The following is a 25,546-nucleotide window of genomic DNA, read 5'->3' on the forward strand; positions in this document are numbered from 1 at the left end:
TTTTTCTTTTTTTCTTTTTTTGCTAAATAATTCTTTTTTTATTTTAAAAATAAAAGGAGGAAAACATTAACAGACAGACAACCTTTTACAAAATAGCAAAAGAACAGTACAGACAATACAGAGTTACAAAGTGGTAGGAAATTAACAACGGTTGTTGTATTATATATTGATATCTTCAAAGTGGTTTTTCACGAAAACAGATAATCAATGTGTTAATTTTAAACATTTTTGCATCAACTCAAGTGATACATCTTATTACTTTTATTGTGTTAGAACAGCAGACTACTGTTTCATATTTCAGTGCCTTTTCTAATTGTTAATGTTTTATTTGTGGTTTAAATTCCTTACACATAGTTTTAGCTCGGATTATCTTTCTGTCTGATTTGTAAAGTTAAAAAAATATTGAAGGTTAGTAAAAGAAAGGATATAAAACAATAAGACTTAAAACATGACCTTCAAAGTTTGTTTGTCCTCATTCCATGTATGCAAATAATTATATAATTGAGTGTCCAGGTTATATAGCTCTTTAGTAATGTGCAGAATTTTCTGATTTTTCTTTCTTTCTTTCTTTTTTTTTGTCTTTCTGAGACAGGGTCTCGCTATGCAGTTCAGGCTGGCCTTGAGTTCACTTTGTAGCCCAGGTTGGTCTCAAACTCACAACAATCCTCCTGCCTCAGCCGCCCGAGTGCTGGGATTACAGGTCTGCACCACCATGTTGGGCCTGATTTTTTAGTTACACTTGAAACTGTTGCCACTATTGCTATTTAAAGACAAAACAACAATGAAAGGATGTTTAATTATATCTGCCTGAGAAAAGGGATTCTTCCTTGTTATGGAACTTTCATGGCTAGAAGAACTAGTAATTTTTACAGATTTAATACCAAACAGCTCTCAATTAGACTTTGACAATTGCGTTTCCCTTGAGTTTTAGTGAAAAGAATTGTCAAGAGGAGATTGCAGGGGCTGGGGATTTAGCTCAGCGGCACAGCGCCTGCCTGGCAAGAGCAAGATCATGAGTTCTATTCCTGGTACCGGAAAAAAACCAAAAACAACAAAGAAAACCAACAAGAAAATGGAGATTCCAAAAGAGAGAGAAGAGGCAGAAGAAAAGAAAAACATGACTATTTCAGTATTCTGTGCTCGGAGATTCTGATTTCATAGGTTTGAGCAGAGCTTCTGGAGCCTTGCTTTTAATAATACGCTCTCTGGTGCATCTGACCATACTCACACTGTCTCTACCCGGGCTTCTGAATCTGCTCTTTAGGCAAATACACTCAAACAATCACTGTTCACATTTGCCCTATACCTCATAATACTCACTTACCTTTGTACAAATACAAACCTTATTAAATAAAGTGATTCATTTTTGTGGTTTTTACATAATGGAGCTCTTTGTGAATTTAGGAACAGATTTAATTACTCATAATTTCTTCATTTAAAGTTGGCATTTGGATGGAGGAATTTCTCATGGGTGATTAAATGTGTAGATGAGATGCCCAATAATCGCCCATCCCTCAGACTCTATTAGTGTTTTAGGAATGGAAGAATTCATAGAATTTCTTTATGGGGGAAGGGAAGGTTTCTGGAATAATCTAGAATTAGTGCCAGGCCACTTGAGTTTATTCAAGAAACTTTAAATTGATTAACATCAGCACTGTCTTTCTAGTTTAGGCCTTTCAAAAATCAAGATTGGTGTCATTTGAAGAAAAGTAAATTGGAAGTTAAAATATGAACAGAAATTTTGGAAGGGACTTCTTTTAGCCTTGATGTCTATATCAGTTTGTAGTTGAAATGAATCAGCACCTGCTACTGGGGAGAATTATAAAATTGAGCTTATTCAAACTTTCTAGGAAATCTATTTACCTGATTTGTAGAATATGCTAGACTAGGACTGTCCAGTAGAACTATGTACAGAGATAAACCTAGTCTATATCTGTGCTGTCTAATATGTTAGCTACTAGCCACATGTACCTGTGAAATGTGGCTAGTACAATAGAGACACAGAATTTTAAATTTTATTAAATTTTAATTATTTAAATTTAAGTAGGGCCATGTGGTTGCTTGTTCTTATATTGACTAGACAACATCCTGAGCATTCATCTATAGCTCTAGAACTTACCTACATTAAGCCATATAAAATTCAAAATCCTTTAAAAATATCAAGGTTCTTTAAGACACATGGTGACTGGAATGGTTTTTTAAATTATTTCAGACAGAGCGTTGTGGTGAAAAGGATACTGAGTAGGGCCTCCACTGCCATGGAGCAGAGTTGTCTGACGTAGTTTTGGTGTTTATTTTTCCCTAGTGGTATAAAGAGGGTTTAAAGATTTCCCTCAACTCCAAGATTTTATGGTTCAGAGGAAGGCTGTACCTAGGTACTCCAGATGAACGGCATAGGGAAATCAAGAAAACACTTTTCTTGGGTAGTTGCTTTTTCTCTACAGACTTTTCCTTGGTGGGATTTTCCCACTTTCATGGTTTCCATTATTATGTCTCTACATAGATAGATATATCTCGGTGCTAAGTCTCTGCATGTGACCTCTTCTACAGATTTTTGTCTCACAATTTACAATGATTTAAGATGATCTCTTTGATATTCTGTTCTTAAAGTAAGCACATTGGTTATGTACTGAATTGTATCTCCTCTCCCTCCAATTTATATGATGTCCCAACCTGTAGTACGTTGGAAGATGACTGTACTCGGGGATGGCGTCTTTAAAAAAGTAGAGTTAAGATGAAGTCATTAGAGTGGGCCCTTACCCTTGTGGCTGGGCTCCTTATACGTAAGAGAGGAGATTACGGTGCAGATTTGCCAAAGGAAGAGTGTGAGGGATTCAGGGACAAGGTAATTCTGGGAAAGGGAGAGAAAGAGGAAGAAACAGACCTCAGAATAAATTAACCCTGTTTATGTGAGACTTCCAGCACCCGGGAGGATGGGTGGGCCCATAGGTTTCTGCTGTTTGAGCCACCCTGTCTGTAGAACTAAAATTCTAAACTTAATATATTTGGCAGATTTGCCCATTATTGAGACAGCTCACCTTTTTTTTTTTTTTTTCGAGGTCATAGGCATGTCATCCACCTCGCACTAAGCAAAATAGTTCAACTATGTAATAGAGCGTTACACGATTTTTAAAGCTCTGGACTTTGGTACTTCTACTATTTATTCCTTATTTCTGTTTTTTGATAAATGTTGTTTTTTCTTATCTTACTACTGAGAGTCCATCTTTTTGGACTCTGTCTTTCCACCTTTCTGTTTATGTTCATTCTGAGCAACTTCTCAAATGTGGCCCAAGCTGTCTCTGAGCTCAGGGTGAGCGATCTCTCCTCAACCCTAAGCTTCCATTTCTCTCCACACAGCATGGCATACAGCTCTTTGTTCGAGGTCAAGATTCCTTGTCTTATCAACATCCTTTGACATTCTCTGTCTCCCAGCACTCTGGGGCACCGAGTGTTTGACTGGCCCTCTAGAAACACTTCTGGAAATAAAACATGCAGTCGCTGCAACTCTTTAGATACTAAATTCCTTGGTGGTTATCTTTTCTCATGCGTCTTTAGATATTCCATGTTCATTGAACATTTACCATATGCAAGACACTCTAATTATTGACCTCGCGCTTCGCCTGGGATACATATAAAGCCCTAGTCAAATCGTGTTTTCTTTTTGCTGCATTGCCTGGCTGGGCAGTCATTCAAGCATAACAAGCATCTGCTTGATTGTATAGTGTTAGTTAATACTGATTTGAATTGAATACTCTTGTGTGAATAAAACTTGGATAGTTTGCTTTGTATTGAAATAACTTGGTCTTGTAAATACATCTTTCTTCTGATTATTTCTTCTTGAAGCAATATATATAATAATTGATTAAATTGAAAGAAGTCCTAAGTCAGTTGGAGAAATCAGAAGTTAATATCACTTTCAGAGAGGCTGGGTTCATCTATTAAAATTGGGTTTTACTTTAATTACCAATGATTGTTTTGGCCTTCTTATCATACATAGGGCCTCTGAGCTAAATGTTCTAAAAATGTAATAGGTAAATCAGACATGCACGTGCAAGCACTGCATTGTTTCACTAGTGTAAAACCTGAAAGAGTTAATTTAAACTAGGTGGTATGATAGACATTGTGAAATGATAGGAAAACACTCAAGGGTAAAGGGCAACGGGGATGTGGGAAAAGAGAAGGGAAAGAAGGAGAAATTTTGTATGTATGTATATACAGGATAGTTAACATAGTTCTACTGTCTTCTATTTCTTTGCTGAAAGAAAGTGTCAATGAGTCCCTGATTGATCAATATTGCATGTCTCTATCTGTTTTCATGAGAAACCACTTTGAAGATATCCATATGTAATACAACAAGCATTGTTACTTTCCTATCACTTTGTTTGTAACTCTGTATTGTCTGTAGTGTTCTTTTGCTATTTGGTAAAAGGTTGTCTGTCTGTTAATGTTTTCCTCCTTTTATTTTTAAAATAAAGAAATAAATAAAATAAATACAAAAAGTGTAATAGGAAAAATATTAAAGTCCACATGCAATAATGGTATCCTTTTATTTCATAGTGCTTTTTTTTTTTTTTTTTTTTCCTGATTTGACTTACGCCCTTTTCTGAAAAGGAAAGTTCAAAGCAGGAATGAAGGCTAGCATGAATGGTAATGGCCCCTCAATCTGCAGCTTTGCAGCTTGAAAAGCATATGGGAATTTCCCCAGGAAATAAGATGAAAGAGAAAATGGGAAACAATAAAAAAGAAGAGCTAATCTTCATCTCCCTATTCAGTTCACATGTCAGATAATAAAAAACACAGGGCATGAGGACATGGAAACCATCTGCTTGAAATTCTGTCGATCTAGCCTACAATTTCACAAAGTCAGGAGGTGAATCCTGTGCCTAACTGCACCCTCTGCACTCAGCAAAAGGAGCAGGCTATGCCTGACAGGCTCAGAGGTGGTGTGGGGGTCTTGCTGAATTTATTATCCACTTCAGTGTTCGGCATCACACTGTACCAGCGAGAGGTACAGGCCAAAAGGACTTCTAGTTCAGTTCTCTGTTTAACAGATGAGAGTAATGAGGCCCAGAGGAGTTAAGATCTGGGACAAAAGCAGATGTTTTTAATTCTGTCAAGTCTCATTCTTACCATTTACAATGGCAATGATTAACGCTCATTTGAACTGGGCTACTGTTATATGAAAAGTTATGATGTCTTTTTTAATATGGAGGTATATTTCCACTGAGATAATAGAAACTAGGCATTTAGAAATAAGAATGAAGAAGTTGGCGAGTAGGCTACAAAAAAGGTTAATGGAAACAAACAAACAAAAATCCCTGAAATTGAATAGAGGGAATGTTAACTTCTGCAAGGTTCAGCTCTGTAACTGCAAGACACTGCAGATTTAGTAGGATAGTGTGGCCATCAAGAGCAGAGTGGAGTCTGGCAACCTGAGTTCAAGTTCCAGCCAAACTCTTCTAGCTGTATGGACTTGGTGACAGTCATTACTCACTTGTCCTAGAATTCTTCACTTAAATGGGAAACCGTTCTTGACCACACTGTTACAGTACATTAGTGGCACATCATGTCTTATCTTACAGGCCATGAAAAAGATGTGGAAATTCTTTCTTATTCTGTGATGGGAAACAGGATGATCTGGTTAATATTTTGACTGCTGTTAGAAATGATTGCATATGTGTTTGTTGGGAGGGTGGGGATATTAGCAAGATTTGTGTATGAACAAGCAAAAGATAACAGTGGCTTGGATTCAGATGCTAGCCTTGATGAGAGATAGTTGAGGCTGTGTTTTGTAATATTATAGCTGCGGTACCAAGTTACAGTTGTGTAGCTTAGGGCAGCATAAAAGGCACTGTGAGATGAATTCAATGATGTCTTCTCCTTTTCTCGACTGTGGGCTGGCCCTACTGGCCACTTCCACCCAATAGAATATGGAAGAGGTGCTAATACGTCATTCCTATGGTTCATTTAAAAACTGTAACTTTCATTATGCTAGCAGGCCACTCCCTGATGGTTTTAGTGAAACTGTCAGGTATGTTGCACAAGGCACTGAGGTCCTCATCCTGAGAACCCTAGAGGAAATGGAGTCCCATAAACAACCACGGGAAGTTGATCCATCCCTAGTTGAATTCTGATTGTAGCCTGGGGAGAGACCCTGCAGCAGAGGACCTACCTCAGCCATTCAGTATTCCTAACCCATAGGAGCTGTGAGATAATAAGTGGGTATCATTTAAAGTCACCAGGCTTTGGGAGAATTTATTATGCAGCCACAGAGAACCAGAGCCAAACAAAGCAGTGATCTGGAAGGTAAGAATAGGTGATAGTTCAGAAAGACTGGTGGTGACAAGGGTGCTGATGTTGTTGAGGAACCTTTCTGGGAAAACTGTTATGAACAGGGAGGCTGGATACATTCAAACTCTGATGTGAATCTACCTGTTTGAAAAAAACAAGGTTGTTAGAAAGGCTAGGAGAATGGTGGTCATGGGTATTGGGGTGACATGTCTTATCTTGTAGGCCATGAAAAAGATTTGGAATTTCTCTCTTATTCTGTGATGGGAAATAGGATACTCTGGTTAATATTTTGATTGTTGTTAGGAGAAATGATTGCATATGTGTTTGTTGGGGGGATATGCAGGAATTGTGTATGATCTAGCAAAAGATAACAGTGGCTTGGATTCAGATGTAGCCTTGATGAGAAATAGTTGAGGCTGTGTTTTGTACTAGCCACAACGATTGTGCAAAGATTGACTTTAAGTGTCCTATAAGAAAGAGGAGTTGGGAATGATTTTAAAAGGTTTTTAGTGTGAGAAGCCTGGTAAAAATTTTCCTTTTTCTGAGATGGGGAAGTCGGGGAGTCTCAAGCTTATGGGGAAGAGCATGAATTCAGTAGGTATCTGTAGACATTCCAGTAGGAAAACTGAGACAGCAAATTGACATGAGTCAATGTCAGCGAGGTGTAGGAGCTGGAGACATAAATTAGACTGCCATCAAAATACAGGAGGTACGTCTGGAGTTGGGGTATATATAGTTTGTCAAAAGAGACCTGGAGGGTGAGCCCAGAGGCTCTGTAACACTTAGGAGTGAGCCAGTGGGAGGGGTCAGGAGAGGATACTGGAAATGATCACAGGAAAGTGGGAAGTATAGCTGTTCAAAAGCCAAGTTAAAAGCTGTGCCATAGTGTTTGATTTTCATGTTAATTGTTCTTAAATTTAAAAGTGTGGGATAGACACCAGGAAGGCATGTTAAAACATAGATTGTGACTCAGTAGGTCTTGAGTTTGGCGCTAGAATTCACATGTTGAGCAAGTTCTTAGGTTGTTCATGCTGATGCTCATGTTGCTTTTCTAAGGTCTCCAGTTTGAGAACCACTGTTATCAAAGTTTACCTGCTTGTGGCACACGGAATATTTGTGGTCACCATTCTCTTATTTTTTTATCCACTCTAAAGGTACTGAATTCAGGTCCAGGCATTTTGGTGGGCACTGGGGATAGACACAAAAGTACTCAGCATCTCATTCAGTGCTTGCACAGGAACATATTGCAATGCAGTGTGCTAAGTATAGCAGGCGCGGCCCAGGCAAGAATAGCAGGGTAGAGATGGACAAGGAGTCAGAGGAAGTTTGGGACTGGAAAGTTTGAACAGTAGCAGTGATGTTTTAACTTGTGATGCTTTTAGGTGACCGAAAAGGGGACATGCATTCTAGAAGCAAGTATGCTCAAGGACTGGAGGAATGGACAGGCATGGTGCATTCATGATACTCAGGGCCTTGCAAGAAAAGCAACTGAGTCACAGGGTTTGAAAAGCAGTGAAAGAGGATGAGGTTAGACTCAGATGTGAATCTCAGGTGTTTGCTCTATCGTTTAGCCTCTCCTCAACATCTTAAGTTTGGATATTCCATGCAGGATGATTCTTTACTTGAAAACTAACATGGATTAAACCAATGGTTTCCTTTTAAAAAGATGTAAAATGCAACACTGAATATATAGTTTTGATTCTATTCATATGAAATATCCAATATAGGTGAAACCAATAAACAGGAAAAAGCCGTGTTTGCCAAGGGCTGCAGGAAAGGGGACTAGGAGTGATTTTCTACTGAAAGGGGGTCTTTTTGGGAGGAGGAGGATGTCTGGGGAGAAGGAGGGGTGATAGCTGCATAAGGATGTGATCTACTGACTGTCATCCAACTGTGACTTAAAAATGGTTGTGTCTTATGTGAATTTCATCTCAATTTAAGTATACTGGCATGATAAGGAAAACTTTAGATGCAATATTTGAAACTTTCATGTGCCTTCAGGAATGGAGACTGGGGCTATACATATGTCTAGAGAGAAATTTCAGACAGTTTGATCTTATAAAGGTTGTTAATCAGTAAAAACTGTATAATATGAATTTCTGATGAATAAAATGCAGCAACTAACACATTAAATGCTAGGAACTTCAATAGTTTAAATAAAGATAACTTTTTTTTTCCTTGATGACATTTACTGACTGGCAGGACTGTATGATTATCTTGAGTATTAATGGCTTTAAAATGACACTGCAGTGCTGAATGCGCTGCAATTTGTGTGACTCATAGCTGAGAAAATGTCCAATATTGCAAATGTATAAACTGACTAAAGTCAATTATCTCAGCATATAAACTACTTCCAGGAAGAAAGCAGTCAGTTTTTGCTTAAATATTTTCATAAAAACAAAATTACAGAAAATTCTAACTTATGGAAGAACATTGTCACATTTACTTGGTATTGAACACAACTGTTTTTGTGTATGTTCTTCCTTACAATTGTTAAAGAATAGAATTTGTAAAAGGATCTTATTTTGCCTCCTTTGAGGCAGAGAACTGAGATTATTGTACTCATAGTGCAGCATTTCGCTGGTCTATGCCAGGTATTTCTCATTTTCTGTGTTTTTATTTTCCCCTTTCAATAGTACATCAGTCTTACATCCCAATCATCACTCTGTCATTTAATCTATGTTCATTGAGATGTACGCATATTCTGGAAAGAGACGATGTTATTTAGTTAATCTTTGCTTTCTGTTTATATAAAGGATATCATACAGGTCTGATTCATTCCACGCTATATTTTAAAAATACATTCTTTATAGCACTATCATCTCTGCTCTTCAACTCCCCTTTTGAGTTATTTCAAATATTATATTTTTCATATTCAGTATCTCCAGGTATTATTCCCTTACAACTCAGTTCTTATGTTATGCTTTGAATACTTTTACTTCTTTGAGGATTTTTATATTTTGTCTAAAAAATTTACTTCCAATTCTTCTTCAACCCAGTGCATTAACTCAGCTTCCCTGCTACTGAGGGTTGAGATTGCTGTCTTTCTTCTGCTGGGTTGGTAGACTTCCTGTTGAATTGGGGCAGCAGTGGGGGAGGTACTCAGTGTGAGAGCTTGATGCTGCCACCTGGGCTAGGTCACTGCCTCTTGCCTTCACCTCCTCCCTACCCTTGATACCATTAGTCATACCTGGCAGTGAACCACTCTGTATCTCACCCAGGGGCTGTTTTTTTTTTTTTAATTTTAAGAGCTGCTTTCCTTGGATTATACCACCTACAACCACAGACCAGTGGTTGAGAAACTTGGTTATGCATCAGAATCATCAGGCATGCTTGTTTGGGACCAGAGGACTGGGCTCTACCCTCAGAGTTTTTGGTGCAGTGAGCCTGGGAAGCAGAGTATTAGCATTTCTAACAAGTTGCCAGGTGCTGCTAAGCCTGCTGATCAGCAACCACATTATTAGGTGTTCTCCACCTACCCGCATCTGTTGTGTTTTGCTCCTTGGTGCTGGTTCCAGGATCTATCCCTGCTTGGGCACTAGTTCCCCTGCAGCCTCTTGCTGGCTATCATTGGTTTTCCTGCTCTTGCAACTGCCTATAGTTGGTGATTGGGTGGGTCATGACCCAGGACCAGGTGAGCTGAGATAAAAGGCACCAAGCAGAAATTCCTCCCAGCTCATTCCCACAAACATGATTGTGGCTTCTTCTCCTCTAAGCAGAACTTTTCCCTTCCTTCACTATCCCCCGTTGATGTGGACCTAATCAGCTTCTATGCCCTGTGAGCTTTTTACAGTTTAAGTATGGAAAACTAAGCAACTAACCTCTCATCTGTGCAGAACAATTGTCAAGCACAGAGGCAGAGCCTAGGGTCTCCTCGTAGGTTGTCACGTCAGGCACCCCGAAATTACTTTTATGTTCAGTGGAGCAGACCTATAGATTTCCAATTTGTTTCATTGTCTGTCTTGCACCTGTCATTGCACCTTCTGGTTTATAATCATATGCATAATGAACAGATTACAGAATATGATGACACATATTCTTGGATAAACTCTAATTCACTTCTGTTGGATAGCTGTGATTCTTTCCACTGTCCCAACAATATTGATAGCACTAAATGGATGAACTTTTCACTTCTGTACAGTATCAGTAGATACTTTCCTTTCTGGCTTTGTTTTGCTTTGTTTGCCAGTATTCTGAAAGAGTTAAGGCAGCCTTCAGAAGTGCTTTAAGTTCTGGGAGAATCTGGTTCTTGGTGTCTGATTCATTTTCTGTGTGGGTGGTGTACTGCTCTAACCTTGTCACTGACAGAAAAGTTCAAATTTCACTCTCATACTGTAAGGAGGAAAGAAGCCCGTCCTTGCAGCCCTCTCCAAGCAAAGTATTTGTCTCTAGACAATGATGACATACACTCTTCCATCAACATCTCGGTCCTCGTTAGCTTCGGCTTTCCTTTGGGTTGAAACTGCAATTTTCTTTGTTCATCCAGGCCATTTGAACAATGACAGATTTCATTTAAAAGGTAGGGGCTGTGCTCCAGATCTGTCTTGTCCAGATTGTGTCAGGAGCACGGTACTATCCATTGCAAGAGAAGAAATCAAATGAAGAAGAAACCTTTCTTTTGTAATTTATTTGGCCAAAATGAATGTTTGGATAATGTAATTTTAGTTTTTGTATAAACCCATAGTGATTTGATAGGCAGCATCTGAAAATAGGTTAATGAATCATCACAAGATGAAACGAGAATATTTGGCTTTAAAAAAGGATGGTAGCTGATGGAGTAAGTGTGCCGATTTCTCTGGCAGGCATGCATGTCAAGGTGGAGGAAGGGAGGACAGGTGTAGAGTCCAGTTTGTCTTTCTGATTCCAGTTTGTCTTTGTGGATTTTGTGGTTCAGCTTGCATTTTCTCTCCTCACTTCAAGCCCAGTTATCCTTCTCAGCTGCTAACCCTGTGAGCTACACAGATTTGGGGACCAATAGCAGCATAGAGGCAAGAAACTTAGACTTCTTTAAAGATCCCACAATGGCATAGGGGTTGCTACCGGTGCATTATAAAAAAAATGAAAATTAAAAGAATGTTAGCGGTCGTTTAAGCCAACCCGCTATCCAGAGATAAATGTCTTCTATCAGGTCTATCAGTTTTGATTGCATCCTCTCCAGATCTAGAAGGTCGTCACCTCCTCAGGCAGCTCATTTATCCCTGGAGAGCTACAATGCAAAGTTACCTTGATTTTTTTCCCCATGACTTGATACCTGCCTTACTGGCTTCCTTTTCCAGAAAAGGGTGCATGAAGACATTTATCTTGTCTCCTTTTCGTTTCCTTTTTTTCTCTCATGTTTATTAAGATGAATATGTTTAGGCCATATAAGCTCTTGTTTGTTTTTCTTTTTTTTCCTCTCTCTCCTCTCTTTTGATAAAGTCTACTCCTAACCATTTCAAATGCTTAGTAGTTTTTTTCCACTTTGTCCATGTTCTTGAAATAAGAGTCTTGGAGCAGAACATAACAGCTTGCAGACACGGGGGAACCAGTGCTTGTTCTGGTGATCTTAACTTGAGACATGTGGCTTTCCAGATGTCCTAGAGACTCTGCAAAGTGTGTCACCATGCAGCAGTTCTCAGAGATACACCTGGAAGTGTGTTTTACTTCTGCCTGATCCTACCTAGACCCTAGCTGCGGAAAGATGGCACCTTATTATTAGTTACCTTTAAGTTGTTCATTTTATGAAAGGGTTGTAAAACAGCTGCAGGATTCCAATAGGAATACAGCTTATAATGATTGATAAAAAATTATTATTTATACCAGAGAGTTAATCTTTAGTTGTAGCTTGACTTCCATGACTGAAAATGGGAGAAAAGTAACATAGAAAAAAAATTCAATATCAGACTGAGACTAAAAGGAAACTTACATTACATATTATACCCTCTTAATTACTTTTTGTTTTTTTTTTCTTTTTGAGACAGGGTCTCGCTTTGCAGTTCAGGCTGGCCTTGAGCTCACTTTGTAGCCCAGGCGGGCCTCAAACTCACAATGATCCTCCTGCCTCAGCCTCCTGAGTGCTGGGATTACAGATGTGTGCCACCATGCCTGGCATCCTCTTAATTACAAAAGTGACTGACCATTCCCAATTTATGTTAAATACCTGGAATCATTGGTATTTTGAATAAGTATTTGAGAGGCGATTCTACTTTATATAACTTTTCATTTTATTTCTTTTTCTTTTCTAGTTCCTATTCTATAAAGAATTGTTTAAAAAATTTTAAACATTTTTTTTTTCAGTGCTAAGGGTTTGAATCCAGGGTCTTGTGCATGCTAAGCACACATTCTACCCCTGAGCTACACCTCCAGCCACTTTTGAACTTTTTGGTTAGTTTTTGTCAGTTTGTCCATTTAATACAAAACAAAGACCATTAAAATTTACTGACATTTTAAATTCAGGTATACCAAAGGGTTAATGTACTAATTCCCAAATACACAAGAACAAAAATTTACAACGTACTTTGTCGTTAGTGTTTTTATCTGAATAGTTATATTTTTAGATTTTAAGTAGTTAAATTTACATATAAAATATATAAGACATACCCTCCCAGAGCAAAATTTGGTCTGGCTTGTGTGATAATTACTTCTTTATGTGTTTTTCTGGTTTTGCTGTACATGTACCCGTTAACAATACATCGATCAGTTTATTTGGGGCCTTGGAATAAATGCCATCAAAGTTGGAACTTTTTTCTATGGTTTGCTAGTTTTGCTCAACATTATGTCTGTAGAATACATCCAAATGGGTACGTATAGTGTGGCTCATTTATTTTTAATGCTGTGTAGACATATTGTATTTATTCAGTTTACCATCGATAGACAATTAGATTATTGCCAGTTTAGAGATTTCTTGTTTGTTTCTATTATAGACAGTGCTGCTAGGAATATTTTTTATATGTCAAGTGGTACAGAGAAAAGCAAGAGATTTCTGCTGTGTAAATCCAGAATTGGAGGTGCTGCACTGTAAGGTAAGTGCTCAATACTAGTAGGTTATGTCAGCAAAATGTGAAAGTTCTTCCCACTTCACATCATAGCAAGTACTTGGTTTTGTCAAACTTTAAATGTTTTTTTGCCAGCTGGAGATTATGGCCTGTGCTGCACTGTGATTTGTAATATGTAAATCTCTGATTTCCAAGACTGAACTTTTTCAAATGTTATTGGCCATTTGATAGTCTTTTTTTTGAAGTGGCTAGATTATCTTCTCATTTATGATTCATATACTTAAAAATAATATTCTTGATGCTAGTCATTTATTGCTAAGACTATTGCAAATATCCTGTACTAATAGATTTTATGTTCAGCATTAAAAAATTTTAAGTTGTTGATTTTAGTACAGTTGAAAATATGAGTGTTTGGGCTGGGGATATAGCTCAGTGGCATAAGCGCCTGCCTGGCAAGTGCAAGGTCCTGAGTTCAATCCCTGGTACCGCAAAAAAAAAAAAAAAAAAAAAAAAATATGAGTGTTTAAAAAATTTTTGTCAGCACATTTTGAATATTGAATCCTATTTAAAAATTGATTCTCATAAAAAATAATAAAAACAAATACATAAATGAAACAGCATAGAGAGCAATAAAAGTGATACAGAATTTCAAAACATGTTGATAGGATATTAACAATGGTTGTTATATTACATAATGTCATCTTCAAAACGGTTGCACATATAACCAGATATAGGCATTATTGTTTTGTCAGTTTTTAATTTTTAAAATAAGATAAAAAGAGAAATTCATCTAATCTGAAAAAAAATTGATTTTCTACTCTGAAGCCATAGATATGTTCTTTTCTATTGTGTTCTAAAATGTTTATTACTTTTACTTCAATTACTGTATGTTTGAATACCACAAAAGATATCATCTGTGCTACATACAGACAAATTAAAACAAAAATATTCCAATTTCTTTGTCCTAAGTGTAGCACACTTGGTATTTATAGAAGAGACTCTTCTTTTTAATGTTTGGGAATCAATTCTATAATTGCAACTTATTTCTGAGGTTTAAATTTTTTTCTCTATATTATTTTAACTACTTAGAAATAGGCTAAAACAAATATTTGGTTCTTCTGTCATTACATTTCACAGCATCAAATAACTTCTGGACTTGCCCCAAAATGGTACTTTCAAACTGTGTAGAAGAACTTCTTCCCTGAAGATTGCAGGAAGGTAAGACTTCAGTCTGTCAGGTAGATACAAATACTTTACCAAGTCATAGTGACAGCACGGACATCTGAAAACTGGCTGCCACTATAGCAAGAGAACTTATAGTTTGAATTGTTCTATGATGATTATGACAAATTTCCTTACCATAAAAAGTAGAACTATCACTTAGATTCATTAAAAGTTTCCTTGTAAGAGTTTAGCATGGTCTCTTAAGTTTTGGTGTTATGTCTAAGGAAACTTTGCCTCATCTAGTGTCGCAAATATTTTCTTCTAGGCTTTGCTAACAGAATTTTATAATTTCATCTCTTATGTTTATTCTCTGATCTGTTTTGAGTTCAATTTTGTGTACGGCGTAAAGAAAGAGTCCAGCTTCCCTCTTGCATATGGCTACACAGTTGTTCCAACACCATTTGGAGAAGATTATTCTTTCTGCCCTGCATTATTTTGTCATCCTTGCTGAAACCAACTACATAATAAATTTATTTCTGAATCTTTCTACTTCAATGACTTATATGTCTATTTTTCATTGTTATACTACTATAGATTTGCTATAAGTTTAAAATCAGCAGGCATGTGAGTCCTTCAGTTTTATTCTTCTGTTTTAGTTGTCATTAGTTTTTTTGTTTTTCTTTTTGAGTGATACTGGGTATGAAGCCCAGGGACATGAATATGCTAGGCAAGCCCTCTATTACTCATCATATACCCTGTTTTAGCTATTCTTAATCCTTTGTATTTTCATATTAATGTTAAGACAGATCTGTGAATTCTCACAAGAAAGCTGCAATTTTGATGAGGTTGAATCAAATCTATAAATCAGTTTAGAGACAACTGCCATCTTACAATATTTAACCTTCATATTTACAAATATGGATGTCTTTCCATCTATCTAAACCTTCTTTAATTTATTTGACAATGTTTTATAGTTTTCTGAGTATAAGTTTTAATTTGTATTTACTTTATTCCCAAGTATTTTATTCTTTTTGGTCTTGTAGCAAATGGATTTTTTTCTTAATTTCATTTTTGTATAGTTCATTATCAGTATATAGGAGTAATTGATTTTGTATTCTGAAACCTTGCTGAAGTTAGTTAAATAATTTTTGTGGATTCATTGCCATTTGCAAATACAGTTTTTCAACCTGGTTTTCTTTTTTTTTTTTTTTTCTTGTCTTATTGCCATGGCTAGACTTTCTAGCACAATGTTGAATAAAAGTGGCAAAAAGTAGACATCCCTGTCTCCTCTCTGCTCTTACAGGGATATATTCAGTCCTTTATGATTAATTATAACATTGCCTCTTATTTTAAAACCCTTTATGATACTGGAGAAATTTCCTTTTATTTTTTCTCTGCTAAGTATATTCATCATAATAGAATGTTATATTAATTGATCTTCAGATGTTTGAGCAACTTTGAATTCTTGATATAAATTCTTAGTTATGATATATAATCATTTTAAAAGTTGTTAGATGTAATTTAGTAGTAAATTATGTGCTCATATTTTTGAGGAGTTTTACATCTTGTATTCATAAAAGATATTGAAGCCTTCATCTTGCTTTGATATCAGTGTAATACTAACCTCATAAAATGAGCTAGGAAGTATTCTTACTACCATTTTTTGAAAGGGCTTCTAAAGAATTAGAATTAATTCCTTAAATATTTGATAAAATTAATGAGTGAAGCCATAAGAACTGTACCACTCTTAGTAGCAAGTTTTAAGACTATTCATTTGATATCTTTATGATCTATATGTCCATCAGATTTTAATTTTTGTGTGTGTGTCAATTTTGCTACCTTATGTCTTTCTAGGAGTTTTTTCATTTAATATAAATTATTCTGTATGTCAATGGATGAATTCTTCAAGGATATTTTCTTTGTGATATTTTGAAGTTAAATATGGGCTTACAGTAGTTAACCAAAGTTCTGGCACATCAGCAACAACCTCCTGAAACACCAGATCTAGTCCAAAGATCTAAACTAAACACTTATGTATCCATTGCAGCTGTGGGTCAACTTTTTCTACAGGTAATGCTATTCCTGTGACTCAAATTTATGCAGAGGAAGAGCAAGAGGCAAGAAGAAATGCTTAAATCCAGTCTGTCTCTGCTCAGGAGTTTTTCCACCCAAAGGCTTATGTTTGGAATTATCATAATTATCATAATTGTCATAACTGAACAAGGCTCTGGAGAACCAGCTTTATGGCTAGACTGGAATGAGGGAAGACAGGAAATAGTTACGGTGCTGTCTTTATGGAGGAAAGCATGTCTTTCCTAAAATTTTTGACATAAGGAGAAAGTCATCTGCCATCAGTCTTTTCACATAAATATGTATATATATATATATAATACGTAATCTATATCTACATGTATCTCTATCTCTATCTATCTCTCTATGTAGAAGTAAACTTTAGCAAGAATTGGCTTCTAGTAGAGGGTGGGTATAGGGAGTCTGTAGATGCATCTAACAAGTTAATGAGGTGAGAAGAGATGCTCTTTATAATGAATTTTAATTTCATTTTAATTATTGGGAAGGACTCTAATATTAAGAAGTCAGCCTTATTTCTTAAAAATCATGTTTGAAATTTAGAGGAAGAGTTGTCATGGATATAGTTAATTTCAGGACCAAGGCAGAAATTAGAAATACCATTTATTGCCTCAAGGCAAATACTGATGTTCTGTGAATAACAGCATTGTGCTTTAACCCAGAGCCTTGCCATTTAAAGAGTGCTCAGCAGGCCAGCGGCATGGGCACTATAGTTCTGGACACAGAACTGTGAAATTTAGGCCTCAACCCACATTCCCTGTATATGAATCTGCATTTTAAGATGTCCAAATGATTTCTAGGCACATTGATGCCCAGTTCCCCAATAATTTGTGGGATCTCTCTATCTGAGCTTGGAATCTCTTCACTGGATTTACAAAGGTATCCTTGGGAGCACTGTTCCTTGCTCCGATTCAAGCAGTGATCAGTGCACTAAGAATTTGTTGCAAAATATACCTGAGGTGGAAGGTGTCCTGGGGATTGCAACTAGCCAGTCCTTCGAAGGTGAGTTTGGACTCTCACATCCCTCCGTAGATCTAGTACTGGGAGAAAGGACTTTTCTAGGTTGATGGGACAGGCTGAACCTTCAACACAATCCCTAGAAATAGGAGTCATCATAGGAAGTATCCCTGTACTCACCCATCCAGTTAAGTTGCAAGGAAATAGCTGAACCTAATTTGCAAGTCACTGCAACATTTACATATTTTATGGATGGTTTTAATTTTTTTTCTGTGACACTTTTATAACTTTCCTTCTGCCCATTGCCTTTCCTACTCTCTATTGTCCTATGTTACTTGCCCAAGGAAGAGGGCTCATCTCTTGTACCAGCCTTCCCGGCCACGGGGTATCCAGGTAATACCAATTATGCAGAGTCAATGCAGGTGCATAAAGCAATAGATTCTAGAAGTTTTAAGAGCCGAGTGTGTGGGATTCAAGCTTGGGGAGCTGGAAAGCTGAGCAGGAGTAAACTTCAGGGGCTGCAGCTTACTGGTGAGCTCGAAGGTGAGGTACAGAGTCTCTTTGGGATTCATCTTAAGGACAGGATTTGATTTTATTCCTATTAGAACTAAGATTCTGGGCTTTCAGGAGCTGGAGTTCAGGAAACATCAAGCTTCAGAGAATTGTGTGTGATTGGCTTGTGGCTTCATTAGGGACAGCTGAGCTGAGTTTTGCATCAGTAAGCCTGCTGGGAAATGTATCCTAATATCCGCAAAGGAGGAAAGAGGTCCTGAAGTTGATAAAAAGTGCACCTAATCATTAGTATTAGAGTGCAGTGTGGCAGGGAGCCAGGGCATTTTATGTCCATTCTTAGGAATTGTTGAGTTTAATAATGTTAGGAAATTGTTGTATTTTAATTTTATAAATTGATCCCTAGATGTGTGGAGCACGAGTGTTTTGTTTGCTATGTGGACTAGATATTTGAGTGCAATGTCCCAAATTCTTGGCTTTTTGTTTAGTTTGCAGAACTTACTAGAATAATAATAAATATTTGTAAATATCCTTTTGATGTTTTTAAACTGAGGAATTAGATTCAAGTTGATCAGTTTTCTACTTGTCTGGACATATTGAATGGAGGATAATTTTACAAATTAAATGATCTCTAAGAAGTAAGGCTATCTTTAGCATACTTTCATTCATTTTACCATCTTTATGAGTGAATTATTTTATCTAAGTCTGTTTATAGTTTGTCCGGAAAGACTTGAGGCAACATTTTGACAAATCTTGAAACTGCTTTTCTTTCTAGTATACTCGGCATCCATAATACTTGGTGTAGCCTAAGTGAATTTATTTCAACATTTCATCACAGCTAAGGGACATGAGGATTACAAAACTGTGCTAGTATCTCGTACTTGTATCAGATGGGACAGGGGAGATGGTCTCCAAGATTTTTGTGAACCCAGTTCAAACCTGGGTGGCTCTAAATCTATAATATGTGCAAATTGGTTTTCCACACCTGCTTAGGTGGAGTTGTGGAGAAACACGGTCACCTGAATTCAATAATTATAATTAAAGGATGGAGAAAGGAAAAGAGGGTAATATATGCCACTTCTTTCTCCTGTCTGGATTTCAAGTGAAATACATTTTTTATTCTAATAGGTTTGGGATTTTAAAACTTTTTCTTCCAATGTCTTAGTTTCCAGTTTCTGACTTTTAGGCTTGATAGGAAACTCAGTTTCCTGTTAGAAAAATTCTTGTGTGTGTGTGTGTGTGTGTGTGTGTCTGTGTGTGCACTTGTGTGTTTGTATGTGCTGTATGCTTTTAATTTAGCTTAGGTCTATCTTCTCCAGGTATCTATTTAGTAGGTTCTACCCCTCCCTCAGCTTTTCCAGAACCAAGAAAGGCCAGGTTAGCCATTTATTTATCTACCCAGGTGTCTTGGTTACTTTTCTCACGTTGCTGGGACAAAATACCTGATACCAAAAATTAAGGAAGGAAAGGTTTATTTAACTCACAGTTTATGGAGGTTTCAGTCCATACTCGGCTGGCTCCAAGGCAGAGTGGCACATGGCAGAAGGCAGCAGTTCATAGTGGCGGAAGATAGTAAAAGCAGCAAGAGCAAAAGGGAGGAGTGGCAGCAACAGCCTTTTTCTCCCCCTTACATATGCAAACTATGTACCCCAGGGTGGGTGTAACACTCACACCCATAATCCCAGCATTGGACCATGAATCAATCATAAACTCTAAAAGCCTGCCCTATGACTGTGTGGGATTTGGGGGGACATGCAGACACAAACCATAGCACCAGGGAAAGCCTTCTTCCTGCCTTGGCCATTCTGAAAGCTCTGGCAGTGCTGGTTCAACTTCTGTATTCCTACTGCTTCCTTGATCTCCTACCAAATGTGTTTGCCTGACTTTGGCCACCTCCTTGTTTTTGCTCAACTGTTTCCACCCTAATCACAGGTTACAGGTAACTCTGTGCAGGTCTGGCTGTATTGACACTATATGAATTCTGCATATATTCAGTGGTTTTTTTTATTTGATACTGAAACTCATGTTTTATTTACTGAGTCAAAACTTTATAATATGTGCTCAATTACTATTTCTGTCTAATGCCAGTCATTTACAGATCCAGATTCATAAGTTATAGTAAATAAGAAGTTGCATTAGAATGATTATGAGAGCATGAATCCAGAATTTTTACAAATGAAAAAAAAAAGGTTTTTAAACTTTTAATGCCACTGGCTGTGTAAGTTTATAAAAGTTTCATCAGGGTCTTTCGTATCAGATATTATTACATATTTTACTATTTTGTTGTTTGTTTTTTGTTTTTTTGAAACAGGGTCTTGCTTTGTAGGGCTGTTCAGGCTGACCTTGAACTCATTATGTAGCTCAAGCTGGCCTCAAACTCCTGGTGATCCTCCTGCCTCAGCTTCCTGTGTGCTGAGATTACAGGCATGTGCTACCACTGCCAACACCATAGTTTACTATTTTGATATGATAAAATATTACCTCAAGTTTGCTTTAATTTTTTTTCTGCCTCTCCCCTCTACTCCCTCCCTTTCCTATCCTGCTGGGGATTGAACCCAGGGTCTCATGTGTACTAAGTACATTATGTGCTCTACCATGAACTGTAATCCCCAACCTAAATAGGTTTGATTTTTTTAAATGAGGAAAAGTAGGACATTTTCTATTTGGTGTTTCACTTGGTATGTTTTTGTATTATAAAGTGTGTATTTCTCTTTTCCCTCTATCTTGAAAGTCTAAAAAAGCAAATTCTAATCAGAGTAAGGAATCTTATTTTTATATTAAAATTTGATTTTAACATATTTACATTATAAACTTATTTAAATATTCCAGGTTGAATTCTCCAAAGAGTCCATACCCTTGATTAAATTTAAATCTTGCTATGGGAGGTTATTTTCTTTTTGTATTGCAATTAGTGGAAATTGTACACAATTTCATTTCACTATTATAACTCACTTTAAATAGCAAAATGGGCTGCCTATATACATTGTATGCATGGAATTAATAGCTATCTCCAATAAATTGATATGTGAAATAAACTCAATCTATTTCCTATTATATGCTGGGCATCCACTTGAAGAAAACTTTATTCAATATTGTGGATATGACAGTGAACTGGCTCTGGCCATTTCTTCCAGGGAATTTGTACTCTGGTTAGGCAGAAAAAAGCATAGGTCATTGTAATGGATGTTCCATGGTAAAAGAAACAAAATCAAGAAAAGTTCATGTCCAGTCGAGTCCCAGAACCCCAAAGGATGCTAATGCGGGGTGAAGGGGAGGCATCTCATCTCATTAGGGAGTCTCTAACTCCCTCCTAGAGGGGGGTCTAGGACAGCCTCTTAGAAGAAGTTATATAATGAGACCTGAAGGACAAGAAGGACTGATTTGCTTTATGTAAGAGGGCCGATTTATCTGAATGTTGTTGCTATTAGTTTTTAGCCTTTGTGAGTGAACCCTAACTAATTTTGTCCTTTCTCAGTAGGCACACAGGAGCATCACTAGAAAAGAGCCCAGCCACATGGAAAGAAGCCAAGCAGAAGCCCTGAAGGCCAGACTCCTCTACCAGGAAGTCTGCTTAGCAGCCCAGCATCTTAATCTGTTTCTGCATAAAAGAAATGCCCATAAAGAGGTGTTCAAGCCACGTGTCCTGGCCCTCAGGGATGTGCTTCAGCAAGTCTGCATTAGACTGTGTCTAATGTCCTCCCGTAAGACACCCTGTGTCTTACGGGAGGAAGGCAGAAGAGCTGTTGTGGAGGAAAAGATACTCTGACATTGTCATGTTGCTTATGAAGACCAACAGAAGACACAAGGACACCTTCAAGCTCTGGGAAGGCCCCTTGCGGCACATCTGAAGAGTGGCCTCAAGTTCTACTAGCATCTTTTTCTGTTCCTTCAGGGCCACTATGAGCTGAGGTTACAGAGCTACATAGATTGGCCTCATAGAGAGATTCACCTGATTGGCTGTGAATAAGTAGGACCCACGTCAGAGGAAGAGGCTGCCTGGGCTCGCATGGCCGGCCATCGCTGCCTGCTCTACCTGGGAGACTTGTTTCGCTATCAGAATAAGTTCCTAGACCTGGCCACCATGGATTTCGCTGAGAGATGCTATTACGAAGCCCTGGCTGTGGCCCTGAACATGGGAATGCCTTTGAAGCAGCTGGGCGCACTGGCAGGGAGCAAGTGCTATGGTGTGGAAGCCACATACTTCTATCAGCGCTGCGTCCACTAGGAAGTGCCATTTCGGGGGCAGCTTGGAACCTCAAACGGCTCTATGACTATGCAGGGAAGTGATACAGCTGTCTAAAAAGGTACCAGGAGGGGCTGGGGATTTAGCTCAGTGGCACAGTGCCTGCCTGGCAAGCGCAAGGTCATGAGTTCGATTCCCAGTACCGGAAAAAAAAAAAAAAAAAGGTACCAGGGAAGGAAACTGTCTTGCATCCAGAGGCAGTGTTGGGACGACAAATGGCTGCTGGTCAGCTTCCTCTACCTTCAGAGTCTCCTGCAGCCTTAGCGGAAACACAAAGTGTCCAGATTGAGAGCCCTGTGCCAGCTGGTTTTGGAGGACTTTCACCTCTGTCTTTCCTACCAACCGTGTCCATGTGATCCCTGCCAGGCTTCCACGGAAGGGAAGTCGCCAAAGGGCTATTTGATTCACCCAGACCACCTCATCTTCCACCTGGTCGGTCTCTGCCTAATGAATGTTCACAGTCTGAGGAGAACGGGCTCGAAGCAGCACAAAACAGTGCTCCACTTCACCTTGACCCTTTTCTCTCATCTAATTCAACATGTGAACACAAGAATCCAAGGTGAGCTCCAGAGGGGGAAACGGTACAGACATGACTGGCTGCAGTGACAGGAGCCAGGAGAAGGTGACTGGAGAGGGGCACCCAGACTTTCCAGCCCCCAAGGCCCCCAGCACAGGTGGTCTTGTGTTTCTAGTGAAGGTTACATCTCTGAGGCCAGCTTTCACTCTTGCTGTGAGTCTGATGAGACAGAGGAGGAGGAGGAAGATGAATCCTCAATGTCACAGATCTGCTCAGAAGCGAACGGCGATACTTCCTGTTCAGATATAAGTGATGAAGAAGAGGGTGGCTTCCTGAAGCCAGAAGCAATCCAGAAAAGTGGAGCCATGCTGAGATACGAAGCTGACCAGGCCCAGAAGAAAATGAAGGCGTTCAAACCTTCCAACAGTGTCCTAGAGCCCTTCGAAACAACTATTTCCGCTAACCTGTCTATGCCATTGAATCAAAAGCTCCCAGGGACACATGGCTCTCATTTAGCTCCTGTCTTCAGTCCCAGCAAAAGGATGCCTCCTTCTGAGCTGAGCCCTGACTCTGACAGTGCCTCTAGCACGGAGGACAATGTGAGCAGCTTTCCAGACACTGAGTTTCACGTTGGTTCCCTCACGGGCCAGGGCGCCTCCGTCAGCCAGTCGCCCAGCCATCTCGAGATCATTCAAAGGAAGCTGAAAGTCCTGTCTGCAGAGGGGCTGCTGCCCACCCTCAAGGTGATCCTGGGCTGGCTCTGCGCCAACCACCACCTCCTCACCTCATGGCAGCGGAGTCCGCTGAGTCTGTGGGACCACCTGTGTGTGCTGCTGAACCTGCTGCCCTCGGTGGGAGAGCTCCAGCAGCCAGGCCTGGGCCTGTTCCACTATGTCTATGACCTGCTGCTGGGCTGTCAAGGCCCACAGAGCCCCATGTTCCCACAGCTTCCTGCAGACATTGCCCTGTTCCAGTACTGTCCACCTCAGGCTTCCCAGGTCAGGGTGGGCTCACAGCAGGCCCCTCCTGCACTCAGCACCCAGGATGAGGCCGCTGTGCCATCTGTTTCCTCCAAAGCTTTGGCCACTTTGCTACTAGACTCCGCGGACAGTTCCTGAAGTTCAACTCTAATTTGGGTGTCTTCATGAACAGCACACTTGAGGGACCGGAAGCCCCATCTTGGCAACTTCTAGAGAAAACTTCAAGGATCTGGTTTTCCAAAGACATCATCCAACTCTGGCTTCAATGTGAAGTGGCACTGCTAGAGAAGACCCTTCGGGGACCACAGACTCAGTCAGCTTTGGCCCCTTACCTGTTCCCTGACCCCAGGGCCCTCTGTGAGCATCTTCCAGTCATGCAGCAGCTCATCACCAGTGGGAAATTCTCCCTCATCATACCCAGGTTTGTGGTGGACACATTGCATATCCCAAGGAGAGAGGAGCACAGGCCTTGGAAGCCATCACCTTCCTAGAAGAAGAGCTGAAGAGAGGGAACCAGTATGTTCTCTGCCAGTGCTTTGTGTCCAAGAGGTTGGTGAGGCCCAGGATGACCAGGCCAGACTCTGATGCCTGGGACCTCTATAATATTCTTTACTTCTGCAAAGATCTGCTGGACTCATCTAGGCCAGGAATGCCAGATCCCAACAGCATGGTGACTGTCATCACTGGTATCTGTTTGGACAACCCTAGAAATTTCTCACATCCTCTGCAGTTGGTCCTAGGGACAGCAACTGAAGCTGATGTGGAAATCAAGAACATCCTGCACTTCCATAGAGAGTGGAAGGCGATCAGCTAACAGGATCAAATCTCCATGGTCATATCTCTCTTCCTGGTCACACCTTTCTTCTTTCTCTACCTTCAGCATTTGTGGGTCAAACTCAATATGTTTCTCTTTCTTGTAAGCTCCTAATGTTAAGGTAATCATTGTGTGAACGTTTGTGTCTACTTACAAGGAGAGCTTTGGTGTACCAGCTTCTGGAGGCCTTCTTGTTGCCTTCTTTGTCATCTTGGCTTGATACCATGTTTCCCTGAAATATCTCAGAATTACTGATCCATGCTTCATGTTTTCATGGAAAAGCAGCAAAGCCAGGAAGTGCTCCCAAGAGCAAGTCTAGCTCCTTGGATGCTCTGCAATTTTCTGAACTTTGTTTTGTGACATGAAATGTTTACTTTTAATGCTTTTTTAAAATTATTATGATGAGACCATCCCTACTACTGAAGGTAGGCAGCTGCTATCTATGGAACTCAATAAATGTAAAGCTACAATTCCTGATTGTGGTGATGGTTTTTATTGCAAGTCCTTGTCATGTCTTTCTTACTGCATGTTATTTCAGATTTTCACATTTGGGTAGAGAGGGGGTAATAGTCTATACTACTAGAGTATGTTTTCTATTTTTTTCCTTTTGTTTCTTCTAAGCATGATAACAATTGTCCCAGTGATTGGTGGACTTCATTCTGCTTTTGGTAACCTGGAAATACACATTTCATGGTACAATATCAGCATTTTTTTCTAATAAAATTTTTCAATTTTTCAATTTTCTCTTCTCCTCTCCACTCCCCTTTCCTCCCCTCACTAGTCCTCTCCCCTGTCTCCCCTCCCTGTTCCTCTTCATCAGGCCTCCCTCCTCTCTTTCCCAGATATCTTTGGGGACCTCTTCCTGATGGCCTTTGTATGTTCTCCAGGTGTCTTGATTACTTTTCTCTCATTGCTTAAACAAAACACCCAATGCCCAAAATTAAGGAGGAAAGGTTTATTTAGCTCACTGTGGAGGTTTCAGTCCATGCTTGGCTGGCTCCAAGGCAG

General features: G+C 39.1%; 1 protein-coding gene across 4 annotated transcripts in view; it reads left to right on the top strand.

The window, feature by feature from the left end:
• The window catches only part of LOC102025684 (protein SMG5-like), a 108,022-nt gene extending 83,014 nt beyond the window's left edge, over positions 1 to 25,008 (top strand). For 2 of the 4 annotated variants that reach the window (XM_013512692.1, XM_013512693.1), the window contains exons 2-4: positions 13,194 to 13,292; positions 14,403 to 14,483; positions 21,460 to 25,008. In XM_013512692.1, coding sequence (XP_013368146.1) covers positions 23,002 to 23,862 — 861 coding nt within the window. In that variant the 5' untranslated portion in view covers positions 13,194 to 13,292; positions 14,403 to 14,483; positions 21,460 to 23,001 and the 3' untranslated portion in view covers positions 23,863 to 25,008. Of the gene's footprint in view, positions 1 to 6,923; positions 7,001 to 13,193; positions 13,293 to 14,402; positions 14,484 to 21,459 lie in introns of those variants that run through there. The other 2 variants (XM_013512694.1, XM_013512695.1) reach the window with 2 other exon arrangements.
• The last annotated feature ends 538 nt before the right edge of the window (positions 25,009 to 25,546 follow it).

The sequence above is a fragment of the Chinchilla lanigera genome, unplaced genomic scaffold (genome assembly GCF_000276665.1).
Source record: "Chinchilla lanigera isolate Chin_1 unplaced genomic scaffold, ChiLan1.0 scaffold00016, whole genome shotgun sequence".
NCBI classification, from domain to species: Eukaryota; Metazoa; Chordata; class Mammalia; order Rodentia; family Chinchillidae; genus Chinchilla; species Chinchilla lanigera.